General features: G+C 48.5%; 1 protein-coding gene across 2 annotated transcripts in view; it reads right to left on the bottom strand.

The window, feature by feature from the left end:
- rabac1 (Rab acceptor 1 (prenylated)) overlaps positions 1–22,773 on the bottom strand; it is a 91,286-nt gene that overhangs the window by 21,298 nt on the left and 47,215 nt on the right. For both annotated transcript variants that reach the window (XM_038813548.1, XM_038813549.1), the window contains exons 3-4: positions 1,741–1,953; positions 733–830 (exon numbers count right to left, since the gene is read on the bottom strand). In XM_038813548.1, coding sequence (XP_038669476.1) covers positions 733–830; positions 1,741–1,953 — 311 coding nt within the window. The remainder of the gene's footprint in view (positions 1–732; positions 831–1,740; positions 1,954–22,773) is intronic.

The raw sequence follows: 22,773 nt of genomic DNA, 5'->3' as shown, positions 1-22,773 counted from the left end.
GGAAGGGTGGGGAACACTACAAGTGTAGTGTCCAGGATTTAGGAACCGCACAATTTAAATACAGGTAAAAATAAAACACTTAACCAGCAACCACTGTGCCCCACACGAGAACAGCAATCAGCTATTATAGGTCTGCGCAAACAATTTAAATCTTTACTACTTACCCAGCAGTCACTCTGTCCTCACTCCGACCGGATTCAACTGGAAACTCCCAACAGTAAGTTTTTTAAAAATTTACTCCCCTTCTCAGCAAGCACTCACTCAGCAACCACTGCGCCCCACACGAGAACACCTCAGGGAAAAGAAAAACTACTTACCAGTCACCAGCCAATCACTTACCTACAGGCTGTGACATCATGGTTCAACTTCTTTCTACTTCTACCTGCCCTCGAGTCTCCCTCTTTTTCTTTACTCGGCTGGGATCCTTCCAGTGATTGTTTTTTTTTTAGTTAGAGGAAGAGGTAGGGAGGGAAACATTGAAGTGTTTGGGGTTTAACTGTCACTTGACAACAGCTCCTCCACAAACCACCTTCTAGATACAGTAACCGCAATGCACTGATGCAAATTTACCCACCCTTTAACTTTTTGGCGAGTTTCCCTCTCGGTCGATTCCCTTGTTGCTGAACATTGGTTGCAGATAATGAGGTTACGTAGCACACAGGGTGGCTAGAGTGCGTAATGTACCCCTCATATGCACTGACAATGCTCGGAATTGGCAGTGGGGTCTCTTACCGAAGAGGACGAGGCGGGACTGAGCAGCTCGGAGATGGACAATGTAACAGGCACCGAAAAACACCACCAAGGCGATGAGCAGCATCGGAGAGGTGATCCTGTGTGTGACAGAGACAGAAAGAGAGAAAAGGCCATTGAGATCAACAGATTAAACCAACTCCCATTACTGAGGAACGTCTTCCAGTCTCTCGGCACTGGGGTTTGGGGGGGGGGGTACAGAATTTACAGTGCAGGAGGCCATTCGGCCCATTGAGTCTGCACCAGCCCTTGCAAAGAGCACTCAGCCCATACCCCCACCATATCCCTGTAACACACTCCCAGACATGCCCCACACATTTCCAGGCCCTCCCACACAGTCCCAGGCCCACTTCGTCCGAAACACTCCCAGGCTCTCCCACCACCCACACTCGCCCCCCAGGCCCTCCCTCCACCCACACTCGCCCCCCATGCCTTCCCTCCCCCCACCCACACTCCCCCAAGCCCTCCCCCACCCACACACCCCCAGGACCGCACTCCAGCACACTCCCCCAGGCCCTCCCCCCATCCACACTCCAAGGCCCTCCCCCAACCCACACTCCCCCAGGCCCTCCCTCCACCCACACTCCCCAGGCCCTTCCTCCACCCACACTTCCCTAGGCCCTCCCTCTACCCACACTCTCCCAGGCCCTTCCTCTACCCACACTTCCCCAGGCCCTCCCTTCACCCACACTCCCCCAGGCCCCCCCCCCATCCACACTCCAAGGCCCTCCCCCAACCCACACTCCCTCAGGCCCTCCCTCCACCACACTCCCCAGGCCCTCCCTCCACCACACTCCCCAGGCCCTCCCTCCACCACACACCCCTGGCACTCCCCATCCTCCCAGACACTCTCTGGCTGTTCAACTCCTCCCTGACACTCCCTGGCTGTTCCCCTCCTCCCTGACACTCCCTGGCTGTTCTCCTCCTCCCAGACACTCGCTGGCTTTTCCCTCCCAGATACTCCCTGGTTTTTCCCTCCCAGACACTCACACACAGTACACGATGAGTCCCAGGAACACAAACACATAGTTGCTCTGAAAATACTCGACGTTCTTCACCAGCCGTTTACACATCTCGCCGAAGTTCTTGGGCCTTGAGAAGCGTTTCTGGTCGATGAACGAGGCCCATGGACGGATAGTCAGTCTGCGGCGCTCGATCCACTCCTTGGCCGGGCCCTGGGAGATGATCTTTGGGATGTACATCCTGCGGAGTGAGAGGCAAGAAGGAAATCAGAATTGTTATAGCACAGGAGCAGTCCATTCTGTCTGTGCCGTCTCTCCAAACGAGCATCATGAAATAGTTCCAGCCTCTTCCCCAAAAATCTGCACATTGAAATAATCATCAAATACTCTCTTGAAAGCCTCGATTCAAACTGCCTCCATCACATATCCAGTCAGCGCATCCCAGACCCCTACCACTCAGTGTGGAAAACCATTTCTCACATCACAATTGCTTCTTTTAGAAAATCACTTTAAATCTGTCCCCTCTCGTTCTCAATCCTTTTACGACAGGATTGGATTTGTTTACGGTACACGTGACAACGTGTACCGAGGTACAGTGAAAGGTATAGTTCTGTGTACAGTTCAGACAGATCATTCCGTCCATGAAAAGAAATACAAAGGGCAAACATAAAATACACAATGTAAATACATAGACACAGGCATCGGGTGAAGCATACAGGAGTGTAGTACTACTCAATAGAGAAGATGTGTGAAGAGATCAGATCAGTCCATAAGAGGGCAGTTTAGGAGTCTGGCAACAGTGGGGAAGAAGCTGTTTTTGAATCTGTTAGTGCGTGTATCTCCTGCCCGATGGAAGAAGTTGGAAGAGTGAAGAATTTGGGTGGGAGGGATCTTTGATTATGCTGCCCACTTCCTTTTTTTTTGTAGAAAATATTTTCTGGAGGCATTTATAACTTTAACATTCTAAACAACAGGGCGGTCCAACACACAAATAACCCCACAATAACATACCCAATTTCCCCCTATCCTAACTACCCATATATTAGATTCCCTGTCCTTATTCTCCACTTCAATGCCTCCTCTCCCGCTGACGGTCAATTTTCCTTGAAGAAGTCCCTCCATCCCAGCAAAATCCGTCTCTGGGCCACCAGGGAGGCATAGGCCAAAACGTCGGCCTCTCGCCTCTCCTGGGCCCCCGGATCTTCCGACACCCCAAATATTGCCACCTCTGGACTCGGAGTCACCCTCCTTTCCAGGACCTCTGACATGACGTCTGAGAATCCCTGCCAAAATCCCCACAGCCTCGGACACGCCCAAAACCTGTTCACATGATTCGCCGGGCTCCCCCGCATCTCCCACACCTGTCCTCCACCTCCTCAAAAAACCTACTCACCCGGACCACAGTCATATGATCCATGTGGACCACCTTCAACTGGACCAGGCTAAGCCTGGCACACAACGAGAATGCACTGATTCTCCTCAGGGCCTTCTCCCATAGCCCGACTTCCAACTCCCCTCCCAACTCTTCCTCCCACTTCCTCTTCACCCCCCCCCCCCCCCCCCCCTATCAGTTCCTTATATATTCTCCAGAGACCCTCCATTCCCCAACCTCTGTTATAGACATTACCTTTGTAGCCACCTGAGTTGGCCACTTCCCCACACAAAATGGAGAAACACAAAGACAGCAGGGTAAAATGGACAGTCTAACCAAACAAGCAGTTTTGCAGAGTTCCTGGGCGAAATTCTCCGCCCCCCACGACGGGTGGGAGAATAGCGGGAGGGCCTTCCCGACATTTTTGCCGCCCTCCCGCTATTCTCCCCCCCCCCCCCCCCCCCCCCCCCGCCGAAGTCCCGACCCGAATCGCTGCCGCCGTTTTTTTACGGCCGGCAGCGATTCTCAGCTGTTAGATGGGCCGAAGTCCCAGCCCTTTCCGCCGTTTTTACGAACGGCAAACACACCTGGTCTTGCCGTTCGTAAAACCGGCGTCACAAACTCGCTATTAATAACCATGGCACCGATTGGCACGGCCGTACCACGGCCGTGCCAAGGGTGCCATGGGCCCGCGATCGGTGGGCACCGATCGCGGGCAGCGGGCCCGATGCCCGCGCACTACTTGTCCTTCCGCCGCCCCGCAGTATCCATTCGCGGGGCGGCTGAGGGGCAACCCGGCCCGCGCATGCGCGGGTTTCGCGCAAAAACGCGATGACGTCACCCGCGCATGCGCGGGTTGGAGTCTTCCAAACTGCGCATGCGCGGCTGACTTCATATGACGCGTCAGCCGGCGCTAACTCCGGCAAGCGGGCTTAACGATTTTCGTTAAGCCCGTCTTGCCGGAGCCTACGGCGTCGGGCTGCTAGCCCCGACCGGGGACCAGAATCGGTCCCCCGTCGGGAAGGGGCGCGCTGCCGCAAAACCCGCCCGGGTTTTACGGCAGCTTTACGGTTTCTCCCGTTTTGGGAGAATCTCGCCCCCTGTGTATTCTGCCTGCAAAGAAAGCAGACAGCACTGAAACCAGCAGTTATACATATTGATGAGCGATCCCCGGGAACAATAGCTACAACAATTAGCTACATTTAAGACACTCAATAGCAAGTGAACTCCTCTGCACCAACGGGAGTCCGAAACAAAGGAGACAAACAAGCCAGAAGGAACCACCCAGCGATCGAGAAACAGCCCCAGTATTGGGGAATTCAAACCAATCGATTGGTATGGGATCCAATCGATTGGAAGCAAGCTCGGGGTCCACCCAAAAGGGCGCAAAGCCCCTGGGACCTATAAAAGACAGGTCCCAAGTTCAGTTCGCTCTCTTAGCCGGCCCTCCCAGCAGAACATCTTAGCAGCTCTCGAAGAACTTGACCGTAAGGAGAGGCCTGGCCAACTGCTGCACCATCAAGTAAGTGTCCAGTCAATGCACGCTACGAGATAGATGCTCCTGACCCCTTAGTCCATACCAGCTGGAAGCCTGCAGACTCAGGATCGAGCAAGAGGCCATTGTTCCCTGACCCAGCGGGTTCCCTTATCCAGATAAGTATTGGCCTATTAGTGGTAGGAATAGCCTAGTCTTTTAGTATTATATGCATGAGTGGCGAATAACTGTGTATTAATAAACGTGTCTTGTTTTGAACCTTACTAATTGGTGTATTGAGTCATTGGTCTGAACTTGAACTTGAACCTCGTGGTGGTATCATTAGGATACCTGGCGACTCTAGAGCTAAGTAATAAAACAGAGCCATTGAGTGTAAAGCACACTCACCAGAACGAGCAACACCTTATCCTGTAGTCCCCTTAGAGGGAGGCGAGGGAAGCTTTGAACTTGCCTCCAGACAAAATCCCGTACCTGTAGGTACCGGAATCCCACCCGGTAACTCAAACTCAAACTCCTCCTCAAGCTCTTCCAGGCTAAGGAAATCCTCCTCAATGAAGAGATCTCAATCCCTGCCTACTGCCACCCCTGGAACAAAACGGTGGTTATCACAGATTGGTGACCACACCAATGCCCTCTCTGCTGCCTCCATTGCCCCCACATCCTTAGGGCTGCCACTACCACTGGACTTGTGGAGTACTAAGCTGGTGAGAACGGCAGAGCTGCTGTTAACAGAGCCTTCAGACCCGTGCCCTTGTAAGATGCTGCCTCCACTCATTCCCACACCGGCCCCTTCCCCACTACCCATTTCCTAACCATCAAACTAATTAGTTAATAAAGTTCAGAAGGGCCAAGCCCTCCTCCCCGCGACCCCGCTCAAGAAGGACCTTCTTCACCCTCGGGACTTTCCAGGCCCATATAAAACCCAAGATCGCCGCGTTCGTTTTCCTACAAAATGCCTTTGGGATGAAGATTGGGAGAAACACAAACAGCAATCTCGGGGGGAGTGGGGAGCGTTTTCACAGTCTGTCAGTCTGTACCCTCCCACCAATGACAGCGGGAGCGCGTCCCACCTACGGAAGCCCCCTTTCATTTGCTCAATCACCCGTCCAAATTTAGTTTATGAAGCTGACCCAAGTCCCTGGCCACTTGAATCCCCAGGTACCTAAAATTCCTTCCCACCACTTTGAACGGCATCTCCCTCAGTCTCCCCTCCTGCCCCCTTGCTTGGATAGCAAAGTCCTCGCTCTTGCCCATATTCAGTTTGTAACCCGAGAACCGGCCAAATTCCTCCAGTATTCCCATAATTCCTGTGATTCCTCCCAACGGGTCTGTTATATTAAGGGGTAAATCATTGGCATAGAGTGAGACCCTATGTTTCCACCCCCCATCCCCTCACTATCCCCCGCCGAATGCTCGACGCCCTCAGCGCCATTGCCAAAGGCTCTATGGCCAGGGCAAACAGCAGTGGGGAGAGTGGGTACCCCTGCCTTGTCCCCCTGCACAGACTAAAATACTCTGATCGGACCCAGTTGGTCCTTACATTCACCATCGGTGCCTGATAAAGCAACCGGACCCAATCCACAAATCCCTGCCCGAGCCCAAACCTTCCCAGGACATCCCACAGGTACTTCCACTCCACCCAATCAAAGGCCTTTTCTGCGTCCATGGCCACCACCACCTTGAACAGCCAGCTGTCGTGGTGCACATAGGCCCAACGATATAGGTAAAAAACGGGATGAGGTCCTACAAGCTGAATTCAGGGATTTAGGAGTTAAACTAAAAAGTAGGACCTCAAAGGTAGTAATCTCAGGATTGCTACCAGTGCCACGAACTAGTCAGAGTAGGGATGTCAGGATAGATAGGATGAATGCGTGGCTCGAGAGATGGTGCAAGAGGGAGGGATTCAAATTCCTGGGCCATTGGGACCGGTTCTAGGGGAGGTGGGACCAGTACAAACCGGACGGTCTGCACCTGGGCAGGACTGGAACCGATGTCCTAGGGGGGTTGTTTGCTAGAGCTGTTGGGGAGGGTTTAAACTAATGTGGCAGGGGGATGGGAACCGATGCAGGAAGTTGGAAGGTAGCAAGACAGGGACAGAAGCAAAAGGAAGTAAGGGGGAAAGTGCAAGACACAGAAGACATAGTCAAAAATCAAAAAGGGCGACAGTACAAGGTACAGTGACTGAGGGGAGCTCAGTGAATAGGCCCAGTAATAGTAAAAGGAGTAAAACTGGAGATGTTAAGGTTCAAAACAGAGTTAAAAAAACCAACATAAGTGTCCTTTACCTGAATGCTCGTAGTATTCGGAATAAAGTAAATGAGTTGATGGCGCAAATCATCGTCAATGACTATGATTTAGTGGCCATTACTGAAACATGGTTAAAGGATGGTCACGACTGGGAGTTAAATATCCGAGGGTATCAAACTATTCGGAAGGACAGAGTGGATGGTAAGGGAGGTGGTGTAGCTCTGTTATTTAAGGATGACATCCGGGCAATAGTTAGGGATGATATCGGTGCTATGGAGGATAAGGTTGAATGCATTTGGGGGGAAATCAGGAATAGTAAGGCGAAAAAGTCACTGATAGGAGTAGTCTATCGGCCACCAAATAGTAACGTTATGGTGGGGCAGGCAATAAACAAAGAGATAACTGATGTATGTAGAAATGGTAGAGCAGTTATCATGGGGGATTTTAATCTACATGTCGATTGGTTTAACCAGGTCGGTCAAGGCAACCTTGAGGAGGAGTTTATAGAATGTATCCGCGATAGTTTCCTAGAACAGTATGTAATGGAACCTACGAGGGAACAAGCGGTCCTAGATCTTGTCCTGTGTAATGAGACAGGATTGATTCATGATCTCATAGTTAGGGATCCTCTCGGAAGGAGCGATCACAATATGGTGGAATTTAAAATACAGATGGAGGGTGAGAAAGTAAAATCAAATACTAGTGTTTTGTGTTTAAACAAATGAGATTACAAGGGGATGAGAGAAGAACTAGCTAAGGTAGACTGGGAGCAAAGACTTTATGGTGGAACAGTTGAGGAACAGTGGAGAACCTGCCAAGCAATTTTTCACAGTGCTCAGCAAAGGTTTATACCCACAAAAAGGAAGGACAGTAGAAAGAGGGAAAATCGACCGTGGATATCTAAGGAAATAAGGGAGAGTGTCAAATTGAAGGAAAGAGCATACAAAGTGGCAAAGATTGGTGGGAGACTAGAGGACTGGGAAATATTTAAGGGGCAACAGAAAGCTACTAAAAAAGCTATAAAGAAGAGTAAGATAGAGTATGAGAGTAAACTTGCTCAGAATATAAAAACGGACAGCAAAAGTTTTTACAAATATATAAAGCAAAAAAGAGTGGCTAAGGTAAATATTGGCCCATTAGAGGATGAGAAGGGAGTTTCAATAATGGGAGATGAGGAAATGGCTGAGGAACTGAACAGGTTTTTTGGGTCGGTCTTCACAGTGGAAGACACAAATAACATGCCAGTGACTGATAGAAATGAGGTTATGACAGGGGAGGACCTTGAGAGGATTGTTATCACTAAGGAGGTAGTGATGGGCAAGCTAATGGGGCTAAAGGTAGACAAGTCTCCTGGCCCTGATGGAATGCATCCCAGAGTGCTAAAAGAGATGGCTAGGGAAATTGCAGATGCACTAGTGATGATTTACCAAACTTCACTAGACTCTGGGGTGGTCACGGTGGATTGGAAATTAGCAAATGTGACACCACTGTTTAAAAAAGAAGGTAGGCAGAGAGCAGGAAATTATAGGCCAGTGAGCTTAACGTCGGTAGTAGGGAAGATGCTGGAATCTATCATCAAGGAAGAAATAGCGAGGCATCTGGATAGAAATTGTCCCATTGGGCAGACGCAGCATGGGTTCATAAAGGGCAGGTCGTGCCTAACTAATTTAGTGGAGTTTTTTGAGAACATTACCAGTGCAGTAGATAACAGGGAGCCAATGGAAGTGGTATATCTGGATTTCTCTAGTTGGCGATCAGTAGCTAGTGGTGTCCCTCAGGGATCCGTGTTGGGCCCACAATTGTTCACAATCTACATAGATAATTTGGAGTTGGGGACCAAGGGCAATGTGTCCAAGTTTGCAGATGACACTAAGATGAAAAGTGCAGAGGATACTGGAAGTCTGCAGAGAGATTTGGATAGGTTAAGTGAATGGGCTAGGGTCTGGCAAATGGAATACAATGTTGACAAATGTGAGGTTATCCATTTTGGTAGGAATAATGGGGCTGGTTTAGCTCACTGGGCTAAATCACTGGCTTTTAAAGCAGATCAAGCAGGCCAGCAGCACGGTTCGATTCCCGTACCAGCCTCCCCGGACAGGTGCCGGAATGTGGCGACTAGGGGCTTTTCACAGTAACTTCATTGAAGCCTACTCGTGACAATAAGCGATTTTCATTTTCATAACAGCAAACAGTATTATTATTTAAACAATAAAATATTAAAGCATGCTGCTGTGCAGAGAGACCTGGGTGTGCTAGTACACGAGTCATAGAAAGTTGGTTTACAGGTGCAACAGGTGATTAAGAAGGCAAATGGAATTTTGTCCTTCATTCATCTCGCGACTTTCAAAAGAGCGCGAGAGGTGAGCCAGCCGGGACTTTCAATAGAGCGTGAGAGGGAGAGCCAGCCGGGACTTTAAAAAGGGAGGGAGAGCCAGCCGGGACTTTCAAAAGAGCGTGAGAGGGAGAGCCAGCCGGGACTTTCAAACGAGCGCGAGAGGGAGAGCCAGCCGGGACTTTCAAACGAGCGCGAGAGGGAGAGCCGGCCGGGACTTTCAAAAGAGCACAAGAGGGAGAGTCAGCCGGGACTTTCAAACGAGCGCGAGAGGGAGAGCCAGCCGGTACCGATCCTGTTTTTCTTTTAATATAAGGCGGGAACCGGATGTACGACCCGCGGACTTCTGGGAAGGTTTTTTTTTTCCCCCTAGCCAATAAATTCTGGTGGAGAGGAAACCCAAGACACTACACGTATAGTGTCTCCCACCCGCCCTCCTCCTCTAACCTAATAATAAGACCCATTGGTGTGAGCAGGTAAGTGCTATATTATATTATTATTTTTAATTTATTTTATATTTGTTAACCAGAACTTGGTTGGAACTTAGAGGGATGGCAGGGAAGGCAGTGCAATGTTCCTCCTGCAGGATGTTTGAGGTAAGGGATGCCGTTAGTGTCCCTGCTGATTTTACCTGCAGGAAGTGCAGCCATCTCCAGCTCCTCCAAGACCGAGTTAGGGAACTGGAGCTGGAGTTGCATGAGCTTCGGATCATTCGGGAGGCAGAGGGGGTCATAGATAGGAGCTTCAGGGAAGTAGTTACACCAAAGACTGGAGATAGATGGGTAACTGTAAGAGGGACTGGGAAGAAGCAGTCAGTGCAGGGACCCCCTGCGGTCGTTCCCCTGAGTAACAAGTATACCGTTTTGGATATTTGTGGGGGGGACGACTTACCAGGGGTAAGCCATGGGGTACGAGCCTCTGGCACGGAGTCTGTCCCTGTTGCTCAGAAGGGAAGGGGGGAGAGGAGCAGAGCATTAGTAATTGGGGACTCAATAGTCAGGGGCACAGATAGGAGATTTTGTGGGAGTGAGAGAGACTCACGTTTGGTATGTTGCCTCCCAGGTGCAAGGGTACATGATGTCTCGGATCGTGTTTTCCGGGTCCTTAAGGGAGAGGGGGAGCAGCCCCAAGTCGTAGTCCACATTGGCACTAACGACATAGGTAGGAAAGGGGACAAGGATGTCAGGCAGGCCTTTAGGGAGCTAGGATTGAAGGTCAGAGCGAGAACAAACAGAGTTGTTATCTCTGGGTTGTTGCCCGTGCCACGTGATAGTGAGATGAGGAATAGGGAGAGAGAGCAATTAAACACGTGCTACAGGGATGGTGCAGGCGGGAGGGATTCAGATTTCTGGATAACTGGGGCTCTTTCTGGGGAAGGTGGGACCTCTATAGACAGGATGGTCTATATCTGAACCTGAGGGGCACCAATATCCTGGGGGGGAGATTTGTTAGTGCTCTTTGGGGGGGTTTAAACTAATTCAGCAGGGGCATGGGAGCCTGGATTGTAGTTTTGGGGTACGGGAGATTGAGAGTATAGAGGTCAGGAGCACAGATTTGACTTCGCAGGAGGGTGCCAGTGTTCAGGTAGGTGGTTTGAAGTGTGTCTACTTCAATGCTAGGAGTATACGAAATAAGGTAGGGGAACTGGCAGCATGGGTTGGTACCTGGGACTTCGATGTTGTGGCCATTTCAGAGACATGGATAGAGCAGGGACAGGAATGGTTGTTGCAGGTTCCGGGGTTTAGGTGTTTTAGTAAGCTCAGAGAAGGGGGCAAAAGAGGGGGAGGTGTGGCGCTGCTAGTCAAGGACAGTATTACGGTGGCGGAAAGGATGCTAGATGGGGACTCTTCTTCCGAGGTAGTATGGGCTGAGGTTAGAAACAGGAAAGGAGAGGTCACCCTGTTGGGAGTTTTCTATAGACCACCTAATAGTTCTAGGGATGTAGAGGAAAGGATGGCGAAGATGATTCTGGAAAAGAGCGAAAGTAACAGGGTAGTTGTTATGGGAGACTTTAACTTTCCAAATATTGACTGGAAAAGAAATAGTTAGAGTACATTAGATGGGTCGTTCTTTGTACAATGTGTGCAGGAGGGTTTCCTGACACAATATGTTGACAGGCCAACAAGAGGCGAGGCCACATTGGATTTGGTTTTGGGTAATGAACCAGGCCAGGTGTTAGATCTGGAGGTAGGTGAGCACTTTGGAGACAGTGACCACAATTCGGTGACCTTTACGTTCGTGATGGAAAGGGATAAGTATACCCCGCAGGGCAAGAGTTATAGCTGGGGGAAGGGCAATTATGATGCCATTAGACATGACTTAGGATGTGTAGGTTGGAGAAGTAGGCTGCAAGGGTTGGGCACACTGGATATGTGGAGTTTGTTCAAGGAACAGCTATTGCGTGTTCTTGATAAGTACGTACCAGTCAGGCAGGGAAGAAGGGGTCGAGCGAGGGAACCGTGGTTTACGAAAGAAGTGGAATCTCTTCTTAAGAGGAAGAAGGAGGCCTATGTGAAGATGAGGCGTGAAGTTTCAGTTGGGGCGCTTGATAGTTACAAGGAAACGAGGAAGTATCTAAAGAGAGAGCTAAGACGAGCAAGGAGGGGACATGAGAAGTCTTTGCCAGGTAGGATCAAGGAAAACACAAAAGTTTTCTATAGGTATGTCAGGAATAAAAGAATGACTAGGGCAAGAGTAGGGCCAGTCAAGGACAGTGGTGGGAAGTTGTGTGTGGAGGCTGAGGAGATAAGCGAGATACTAAATGAATACTTTTCGTCAGTATTCACTCAGGAAAAAGATAATGTTGTGGAGGAGAATGCTGAGACCCAGGCTATTAGAATAGATGGCATTGAGGTGCGTAGGGAAGAAGTGTTGGCAATTCTGGACAAGGTGAAAATAGATAAGTCCCCGGGGCCTGATGGGATTTATCCTAGGATTCTCTGGGAAGCCAGGGAAGAGATTGCTGAGCCTTTGGCTTTGATTTTTATGTCATCATTGGCTACAGGAATAGTGCCAGAGGACTGGAGGATAGCAAATGTGGTCCCTTTGTTCAAGAAGGGGAGTAGAGATAACCCCGGTAACTATAGGCCGGTGAGCCTCATGTCTGTTGTGGGTAAAGTCTTGGAGAGGATTATAAGAGATACGATTTATAATCATCTAGATAGGAATAATATGATTAGGGATAGTCAGCATGGTTTTGTGAAGGTAGGTCATGCCTCACAAACCATATCGAGTTCTTTGAGAAGGTGACTGAACAGGTAGACGAGGGTAGAGCAGTTGATGTGGTGTATATGGATTTCAGTAAAGCGTTTGATAAGGTTCCCCACGGTCGGCTATTGCAGAAAATACGGAGGCTGGGGATTGAGGGTGATTTAGAGATGTGGATCAGAAATTGGCTAGTTGAAAGAAGGTGGTTTATGGGAAATGTTCAGAATGGAGTTCAGTTACGAGTGGCGTACCACAAGGATCTGTTCTGGGGCCGTTGCTGTTTGTCATTTTTATAAATGACCTAGAGGAGGGCGCAGAAGGTTGGGTGAGTAAATTTGCAGACGACACTAAAGTCGGTGGAGTTGTAGACAGTGCGGAAGGATGTTGCAGGTTACAGAGGGACATAGATAAGCTGCAGCGCTGGGCTGAGAGGTGGCAAATGGAGTTCAATGTGGAGAAGTGTGAGGTGATTCACTTTGGAAAGAATAACAGGAATGCGGAATATTTGGCTAATGGTAAAATTCTTGGTAGTGTGGATGAGCAGAGGGATCTCGGTGTCCATGTACATAGATCCCTGAAAGTTGCCACCCAGGTTGATAGGGTTGTGAAGAAGGCCTATGGTGTGTTGGCCTTTATTGGTAGAGGGATTGCGTTCCGGAGCCATGAGGTCATGTTGCAGCTGTACAAAACTCTGGTACGGCCGCATTTGGAGTATTGCGTACAGTTCTGGTCGCCTCATTATAGGAAGGACGTGGAAGCTTTGGAACGGGTGCAGAGGAGATTTACCAGGATGTTGCCTGGTATGGAGGGAAAATCTTATGAGGAAAGGCTGATGGACTTGAGGTTGTTTTCGTTAGAGAGAAGAAGGTTAAGAGGTGACTTAATAGAGGCATACAAAATGATCACAGGGTTAGATAGGGTGGACAGTGAGAGCCTTCTCCCGCGGATGGAGGTGCCTAGCACGAGGGGACATAGCCTTAAATTGAGGGGTAATAGATATAGGACAGAGGTCAGAGGTAGGTTTTTTACGCAAAGAGTGGTGAGGCCGTGGAATGCCCTACCTGCAACAGTAGTGAACTCGCCAACATTGAGGGCATTTAAAAGTTTATTGGATAAGCATATGGATGATAATGGCATCGTGTAGGTTAGATGGCCTTTAGTTTTTGACTTCCCATGTCGGTGCAACATCGTGGGCCAAAGGGCCTGTACTGCGCTGTATCGTTCTATGTTCTATGGCTAGTGGGATGTTTTAGACTAGGGAGGTTATGCTGCAATTGTATAAGGTGTTAGTGAGGCCACACCTGGAGTATTGTGTTCAGTTTTGGTCTCCTTACTTGAGAAAGGACATACTGGCACTGGAGGGTGTGCAGAGGAGATTCACGAGGTTAATCCCAGAGCTGAAGGGGTTGGATTATGAGGAGAGGTTGAGTAGACTGGGACTGTACTCGTTGGAATTTAGAAGGATGAGAGGGGATCTTATCGAAACATTTAAAATTATGAAGGGAATAGATAGGATAGATGCGGGCAGGTTGTTTCCACTGGCGGGTGAAAGCAGAACTAGGGGGCATAGCCTCAAAATAAGGGGAAGTAGATTTAGGACTGAGTTTAGGAGAAACTTCTTCACCCAAAGGGTTGTGAATCTATGGAATTCCTTGCCCAGTGAAGCAGTTGAGGCTCCTTCATTACATGTTTTTAAGGTAAAGATAGATAGTTTTTTGAAGAAAAAAGGGATTAAGGGTTATGGTGTTCGGGCTGGAAAGTGGAGCTGAGTCCACAAAAGATCAGCCATGATCTCATTGAATGGCGGAGCAGGCTCGAGGTGCCAGATGGCCTACTCCTGCTCCTAGTTCTTACGCATCTACATTTAACAGGGAGATCGGCCTATACGAACCCAAAACTCTCAGGATCCTTATCCCCCTTCAAAATAAGGGAGATTGATGCCTGCGATAAAGTTGGGGGGAGCACTCCCAGCTCCTTGAACTCATTAAAAGTCTTTAACCTGGGCAGAACAGTGACGTAGTGGGTAGCACTGCTGCCTCACGGCAACAAGGTCCCAGGTTCGATCCCGGCTCTGGGTCACTGTCCGTGTGGAGTTTGCTCATTCTCCCCGTGTTTGCGTGGGTTTCGCTCCCACAACACAAAGATGTGCAGGGTAGGTGGATTGGCCACGCTAAATTGCCCCTTAATTGGAAAAATGAATTGAATACCCCAAAATAAAAATTAGCCTTTACCAGGAGCGACCCCAACAGCCCGGAAAACTTTTGATAAAACTCAACTGGGTATCCGTCAGGCCCCGGGGCTTTAGCTGATAGCATCTTCCCCAATCTTTTATAACTCCCCCAAGCCCAATTGGGGCTCCCAAACTCTCCACCAACTCCTCATCTATCCTTGGAAACTCCAGCCCCCCCAGGAATTGCTTCATACCCTCCTCCCCGGCTGGGGGTTCCGATTTGTATAATCTACTAGAAAATTCCCGAAACACATCATGCAACCCCTGCCGAATCCACAACCACCTTCACCCCTGTATCTCTTACTTTCCCAATCTCTCTCGCCGCCTCCTGTTTCCGCAGCTGATGCACCAGAATCCTGCTGGCTTTTTCCCCATCTTCATAGATCGCCCCCTTTACCCTCCTCAGCTGTCCCTCTGCCTCACCTGTGGACAGGAACCCAAATTCCAGCTGCAGTCTCTGATGCTCCTTCAGGAGCCCGTCACCCGGAGACTCCGTGTACCTCCTATACAATTTTGTCTACCAGCCCGTCATAACTCCACCCACTCAGTGTTCTCCTTATTGTCTGAATTCAGATGAGTTCCCCCCATAATAACCGCCTCCTACACCATCTGTGTCATTGATCTTTATATATCCCCGAATGGCCACCCTCACACACCTCTTCCTCCGATAATAGCCCCACATCCAACCTCCACTGAGGGCGCTGGGCCTTTCCTTTGTTAACTTGCAGGTCTACCCAGTGCGGGGCGTGGGCTGACACCACAATTGCTGAATATTCAGTATCCACCACCTCAGCCAGCAGCGTTTTGTCCAGCACAAAGAAATCTATCCGGGAATACACCTTGTGTACATGGGAGTAGAATGAAAACTCCTTACTCCTTGGCCTCCCAAATCTCCACGGATCAACACCCGCCATGCGCTCCATAAACCCCCGCAGCTCCTTTCCCAGAGCTGATACCTTCCCAGACCTGGAACTCAACCAATCCAGCCTTGGACCCAGGACCGTGTTAAGGTCTCCCCCATAATCAGTCGATGTGAATCCAGGTCCAGGATCTTCCACAGCACCTGTCTGACAAACTCAACGTCATTCCAGTTTGGAGCATATATATTCACCAAAACCACGGCCATTCCCTCCTATTTCCCACTGACCATAGAATATCTACCCCCCGGGTCCATTACTATATTCTCCACCTCAAATGCCGCTCGCTTATTAACCAAGATCGCCACGCCTCTCGTTTTAAAGTCTAACCCCGAATGGAACACCTGCCCAACCCATCCCTTAGAACATAGAACTGTACAGCACAGTACAGGCCCTTTGGCCCACGATGTCGTGCCGAACTAGTCTGAAACTAAGATTAAATCAACCTACTCCCAATCATTCTAGTGCACTCCATATGCCGATCCAATAACCGCTTGAAAGTTTCTAAAGTATCTGACTCCACTACTATAGCTGGGAGTGCGTTCCACGCCCCAACCACTCTGAGTAAAGAACCTACCTCTGACATCCCTCCTATATCTCCCACCCTGAACCTTATAGTTATGCCCCCTTGTAACAGCTACATCCACCCGAGGAAATAGTCGCTGAACGTCCACACTATCTATCCCTCTCATCATCTTATACACCTCAATTAAGTCACCTCACATCCTCCTTTGCTCCAATGAGAAAAGGCCTCGCTCCCTCAACCTTTCCTCATAAGACCCACCCACCAATCCAGGCAGCATCCTGGTAAATTTCCTTTGCACCCTTTCCAATCCTTCCACATCTTTCCTATAATGAAGTGACCAGAACTGCACACACTACTCCAAATGTGGTCTAACCAAGGTATTGTACAGTTGCAGCATAACCTCATGGCTTTTAAACTCAATCCCCCTCTTAATAAATGCTAACACACTATTGGCTTTCTTCACAGCTCTATCCACTTGGGTGGCAACCTTCAGAGATCTATGGACATGAACTCCGAGATCTCTCTGCTCCTCCACATTCTTCAGAACCCTCCTGCTGATCCTGTAATCCACATTCAGATTTGTCCTACCAAAAGTAATCACCTCACACATATCAGGGTTAAACTCTTTTCAGCCCAGCTCTGCATCCTATCAATGTCTCTTTGCAGCCTCCAACAGCCCTCCACATTATCCACTACTCCACCAATCTTGGTATCATCAGCAATTTACTCACCCAACCTTCAACTCCATCATCCAAGTCATTGATAAAAATGACAAATAGCAGAGGACCCAGCACTGATCCCTGTGGTACACCGCTGGTGACTGGGCTCCAGAATGAAAATTTACCATTTACCACCACCCTCTGTCTTCTATGTGATAGCCAGTTACTGATCCAATCGGCCAAATTTCCCTCTGTGCCATACCTCCTTACTTTCTGCATGAGCCGACCATGGGGCACCTGATCAAACGCCTTACTAAAATCCATGAATCGACTGCTCTACCTTCATCTATATACTTAGTTACCTCCTCAAAGAATACAATCAAACTTGTGAGGCAAGACTTACCCCGCACAAATCCAGGCTGACTATCCTGGATTAAGATGCATCTTCCCAAATGATAATAACTCCTATACCAGGGTTATACCTATTTCCAGGGTTATACATATTTCCTTTCTTGAACAAGGGGACAGCATTCGCCTCTCTCCAATCTTCTGGCACTATTCCTGTAGACAGTGAGGACGTAAAGGTCAAAGAAAAAGGCTCTGCAATCTCATCCCTCGCCTCCCAAAGAATCCTAGGATATATCCCATCAGGCCCAGGGGACTTATCTATATCAGGCTTCTCAAAATTTCTAACACATCTTCCTGCCGAATATCTACCTCCTCCAGCCTACATCGCCCTATCCTCCTCAACAACAAGGATCATCCTTTGTGAACACTGAAGAAAAGCATTCATTCAGGGCCTCTCCTATATCTTCAGACTTCATGCACACGTTCCCACTACTGTCCTTGACCAGCCCTAACCTCACCTTGGTCATTCTTTTATTCCTCACATAAGTGTAAAAAGCCTCGGGGTTTTCCTTGATCCTACCCGCCAAGAACTTTTCAAGCCCCCTCCTAGCTCTCCTGAGCCCCTTCTTGAGCTCCTTCCGAGCTCTCTTGTATCCCGCTAGTGCCCTAACTGAACCTTGTTTTCTCATCCTTACATAAGGCCCCTTCTTCCTCTTGACAAGACATTCAACCTCTTTTGTAAACCATGGTTCCCTCACTCGACCATTTCCTCCCTGCCTGACAGGGACATACATATCAAGGATATGGTCTACATCTGAACCTAAGGGGCACCAATATCCTGGGGGGGAGATTTGTTAGTACTCTTTGGGGGGATTTAAACTAATTCAGCAGGGGCATGGGAACCTGGATTGTAGTTTTGGGGTGCGAGAGATTGAGAGTAGAGAGGTCAGGAGCACAGATTTGACTTCGCAGGAAAGCGGCAGTGTTCAGGTAGGTGGTTTGAAGTGTGTCTATTTCAATGCCAGGAGTATACGAAATAAGGTAGGGGAACTGGCAGCATGGGTTGGTACCTGGGACTTCGATGTTGTGGCCATTTCAGAGACATGGATAGAGCAGGGACAGGAATGGTTGTTGCAGGTTCCGGGGTTTAGGTGCTTTAGTAAAGTCAGAGAAGGGGGCAAAAGAGGGGGAGGTGTGGCGCTGCTAGTCAAGGACAGTATTACGGTGGCAGAAAGGGTGCAAGATGGGGACTCTTCTTCCGAGGTAGTATGGGCTGAGGTTAGAAACAGGAAAGGAGAGGTCACCCTGCTGGGAGTTTTCTATAGGCCACCTAATAGTTCTAGAGATGTAGAGGAAAGGATGGCGAAGATGATTCTGGAAAAGAGCGAAAGTAACAGGGTAGTTGTTATGGGAGACTTTAACTTTCCTAATATTGACTGGAAAAGATATAGTTCGAGTACATTGGATGGGTCGTTCTTTGTACAATGTGTGCAGGAGGGTTTTCTGACACAATATGTTGACAGGCCAACAAGAGGTGAGGCCACTTTGGATTTGGTTTTGGGTAATGAACCAGGCCAGGTGTTAGATCTGGAGGTAAGTGAACACTTTGGAGACAGTGACCACAATTCGGTGACCTTTACATTAGTGATGGAAAGAGATAAGTATACCCCGCAGGGCAAGAGTTATAGCTGGGGGAAGGGCAATTATGATGCCATTAGACATGACTTAGGATGTGTAGGTTGGAGAAGTAGGCTGCAAGGGTTGGGCACACTGGATATGTGGAGCTTGTTCAAGGAACAGCTATTGCGTGTTCTTGATCAGTACGTACCAGTCAGACAGGGAGGAAAGGGTAGAGCGAGGGAACCGTGGTTTACCAAAGAAGTGGAATCTCTTGTTAAGAGGAAAAAGGAGGCCTATGTGAAGATGAGGCGTGAAGTTTCAGTTGGGGCGCTTGATAGTTACAGGGAAGCGAGGAAGGATCTAAAGAGAGAGCTAAGACGAGCAAGGAGGGGACATGAGAAGTCTTTGGCAGGTAGGATCAAGGAAAACCCAAAAGCTTTCTATAGGTATGTCAGGAATAAAAGAATGACTAGGGTAAGAGTAGGGCCAGTCAAGGACAGTGGTGGGAAGTTGTGTGTGGAGGCTGAGGAGATAAGCGAGATACTAAATGAATACTTTTTGTCAGTATTCACTCAGGAAAAAGATAATATTGTGGAGGAGAATGCTGAGACCCAGGCTATTAGAATAGATGGCATTGAGGTGAGTAGGGAAGAAGTGTTGGCAATTCTGGACAAGGTGAAAATAGATAAGTCCCCGGGGCCTGATGGGATTTATCCTAGGATTCTCTGGGAAGCCAGGGAAGAGATTGCTGAGCCTTTGGCTTTGATTTTTAGGTCATCATTGGCTACAGGAATAGTGCCAGAGGACTGGAGGATAGCAAATGTGGTCCCTTTGTTCAAGAAGGGGAGTAGAGATAACCCCGGTAACTATAGGCCGGTGAGCCTAACATCTGTGGTGGGTAAAGTCTTGGAGAGGATTATAAAAGATACGATTTATAATCATCTAGATAGGAATAATATGATTAGGGATAGTCAGCATGGTTTTGTGAAGGGTAGGTCATGCCTCACAAACCTTATCGAGTTCTTTGAGAAGGTGACTGAACAGGTGGACGAGGGTAAAGCAGTTGATGTGGTGTATATGGATTTCAGTAAAGCGTTTGATAAGGTTCCCCACGGTCGGCTATTGCAGAAAATACGGAGGCTGGGGATTGAGGGTGATTTAGAGATGTGGATCAGAAATTGGCTAGTTGAAAGAAGACAGAGAGTGGTGGTTGATGGGAAATGTTCAGAATGGAGTTCAGTTACGAGTGGCGTACCACAAGGATCTGTTCTGGGGCCGTTGCTGTTTGTCATTTTTATAAATGACCTAGAGGAGGGAGCAGAAGGATGGGTAAGTAAATTTGCAGACGACACTAAAGTCGGTGGAGTTGTAGACAGTGCGGAAGGATGTTGCAGGTTACAGAGGGACATAGATAAGATGCAGAGCTGGGCTGAGAGGTGGCAAATGGAGTTTAATGTGGAGAAGTGTGAGGTGATTCACTTTGGAAAGAATAACAGGAATGCGGAATATTTGGCTAATGGTAAAATTCTTGGTAGTGTGGATGAGCAGAGGGATCTCGGTGTTCATGTACATAGATCCCTGAAAGTTGCCACCCAGGTTGATAGGGTTGTGAAGAAGGCCTATGGTGTGATGGCCTTTATTGGTAGAGGGATTGAGTTCCGGAACCATGAGGTCATGTTGCAGTTGTACAAAACTCTAGTACGGCCGCATTTGGAGTATTGCGTACAGTTCTGGTCGCCCCATTATAGGAAGGACGTAGAAGCTTTGGAACGGGTGCAGAGGAGATTTACCAGGATGTTGCCTGGTATGGAGGGAAAATCTTATGAGGAAAGGCTGATGGACTTGAGGTTGTTTTCGTTAGAGAGAAGAAGGTTAAGAGGTGACCTAATAGAGGCATACAAAATGATCAGAGGGTTAGATAGGGTGGACAACGAGAGCCTTCTCCCGCGGATGGAGGTGGCTATCACGAGGGGACATAGCCTTAAATTGAAGGGTAATAGATATAGGACAGAGGTCAGAGGTGGGTTTTTTACGCAAAGAGTGGTGAGGCCGTGGAATGCCCTACCTGCAACAGTAGTGAACTCGCCAACATTGAGGGCATTTAAAAGTTTATTGGATAAGCATATGGATGATAAGGGCATAGTGTAGGTTAGATGGCCTTTAGTTTTTTTCCATGTCGGTGCAACATTGAGGGCCGAAGGGCCTGTACTGCGCTGTATCGTTCTATGTTCTATGTTCTATGATACGCAGTATTTGCTCCTTTAACAAGCACCACGTCTCAATTGAAATGAAATGAAATGAAAATCGCTTATTGTCACGGGTAGGCTTCAATGAAGTTACTGTGAAAAGCCCCTAGTCGCCACATTCCGGCGCCTGTACGGGAAGGCTGTTACAGGAATCGAACCATGCTACTGGCCTGCCTTGGTCTGCTTTCAAAGCCAGCGATTTAGCCCAGTATGCTGAACAGCCCCTAAAAACAGCCCCTAAAATGAAATGAAAATCGCTTATTGTCACGAGTAGGCTTCAATGAAGTTACTGTGAAAAGCCCCTAGTCGCCACAATCCAGCGCCTGTTTGGGGAGGCTGGTACGGGAATTGAACCGTGCTGCTGGCCTGCCTTGGTCTGCTTTAAAAGCCAGCGATTTAGCCCAGTGTGCTGAATCAGCAAACACGTGCCTATTTGTGCCTATCCCTGATAGTTCCTGTTTCCATCTTACGCTCCCCAATTCTTGCCTAATCGCATCGCAATTACCCTTCCCCCAGTTATAAACCTTGCCCTGCCGTATGTTCCTATCCCTCTCCATTGCTATAGTGAAAGTCACCGAATTGTGGTCATGTCTTCAAAATGCTCTCCCACAACCAAATCTAACACTTGGCCCGGTTCATTACCCAGTACCAAATCCAATGTGGCCCCGCCTCTTGTCGGTCTATCCACATATTGTGTGAGGAAACCCTCCTGAACACACTGGATAAAAACAGCCCCATCCAAACAATTCGAATTATAGTGGCTCTAATCAACATTTGGAAAGTTAAAGTCACTCATGACAACTACCTTGTGACACCCGCACCTATCCAAAATCTGCATTGCAATCTTTTCCTCCACATCTCTCTTACTGTTTGGGGGCCTATAGAAAACTCCTAACAATGTGACCGCTCCTTTCCTATTTCTAACTTCAGCCCACACTACCTCAGTGGACAGATCCTCCTCAAACTGCCTTTCTGCAGCCATTATACTATCCTTGATTAACAATGCTACTCCTCCACCACTTTTACCACCTTCCCTAATCTTACTGAAACATCTAAACCCCGGAACCTCCAACAACCATTCCTGCCCCTGTTCTATCCACGTCTCCGTAATAACTACAACATCGTAGTCCCAGGTACCAATCCATGCTTCAAGCTCATCAACCTTATTCCTGATGATCCTCGCATTGAAGTAGACACGCTTCAAACCACCTAAACTTCCTCAACCTAATCTGATCCCCCACCTCCAAATGTGTCTCCTGTAACATAGCCCCATCCGCCTTCAGTTGCCTCAAATGCACGAACACATGAGCCCTTTGGACTGGCCCATTCAGTCCCCGAATGTTCCACATGACCAGCCTGTTCGGGGGGCACCCCGCCTGTAATGGGTATTTATAAATGGGTGTGTCTGTAAATATCTGTAGTGAGAGTATCTTTAAGAAATGGGTGTTTATTCCTGCAGTGATGTCAGAGAGTGGGTGGAGCTGGGCTGTCAGCTTTTTACTTTCACTTTAGGCTTTTTGCTGCCGGGTGGGTTTGGTTTCATTTTAGTTTTGGAGAAGCTGTAATCACAGCAGGATGTGTGTGAATCTCTGCAAGCTTATGAATGTCCATTTGCTGATTTCAACATGGTAACTGTTCTCAGTGGTGAAGTTAAACCTGAGGTGCTTCTGTTAAACGTTTTGTTTTTAAGTCTTATGGATGTTAAAAGGAAAGCTTAAAGGATTACTTAGTGTTGTATTCTTTGGGGGTTGTATTTGAATTCATGGTTGCTAAGATGTTCACTGTATGTTGCAAAAAGGTTAACTTGAGTTCATAGAATAAACATGAAATGAAATGAAAATCGCTTATTGTCACGAGTAGGC

This window comes from Scyliorhinus canicula, chromosome 12 (genome assembly GCF_902713615.1).
Source record: "Scyliorhinus canicula chromosome 12, sScyCan1.1, whole genome shotgun sequence".
NCBI lineage: Eukaryota > Metazoa > Chordata > Chondrichthyes > Carcharhiniformes > Scyliorhinidae > Scyliorhinus > Scyliorhinus canicula.
Note: the sequence above shows the minus strand (reverse complement) of the source record. Positions and strands in the feature narration are given on the sequence as shown.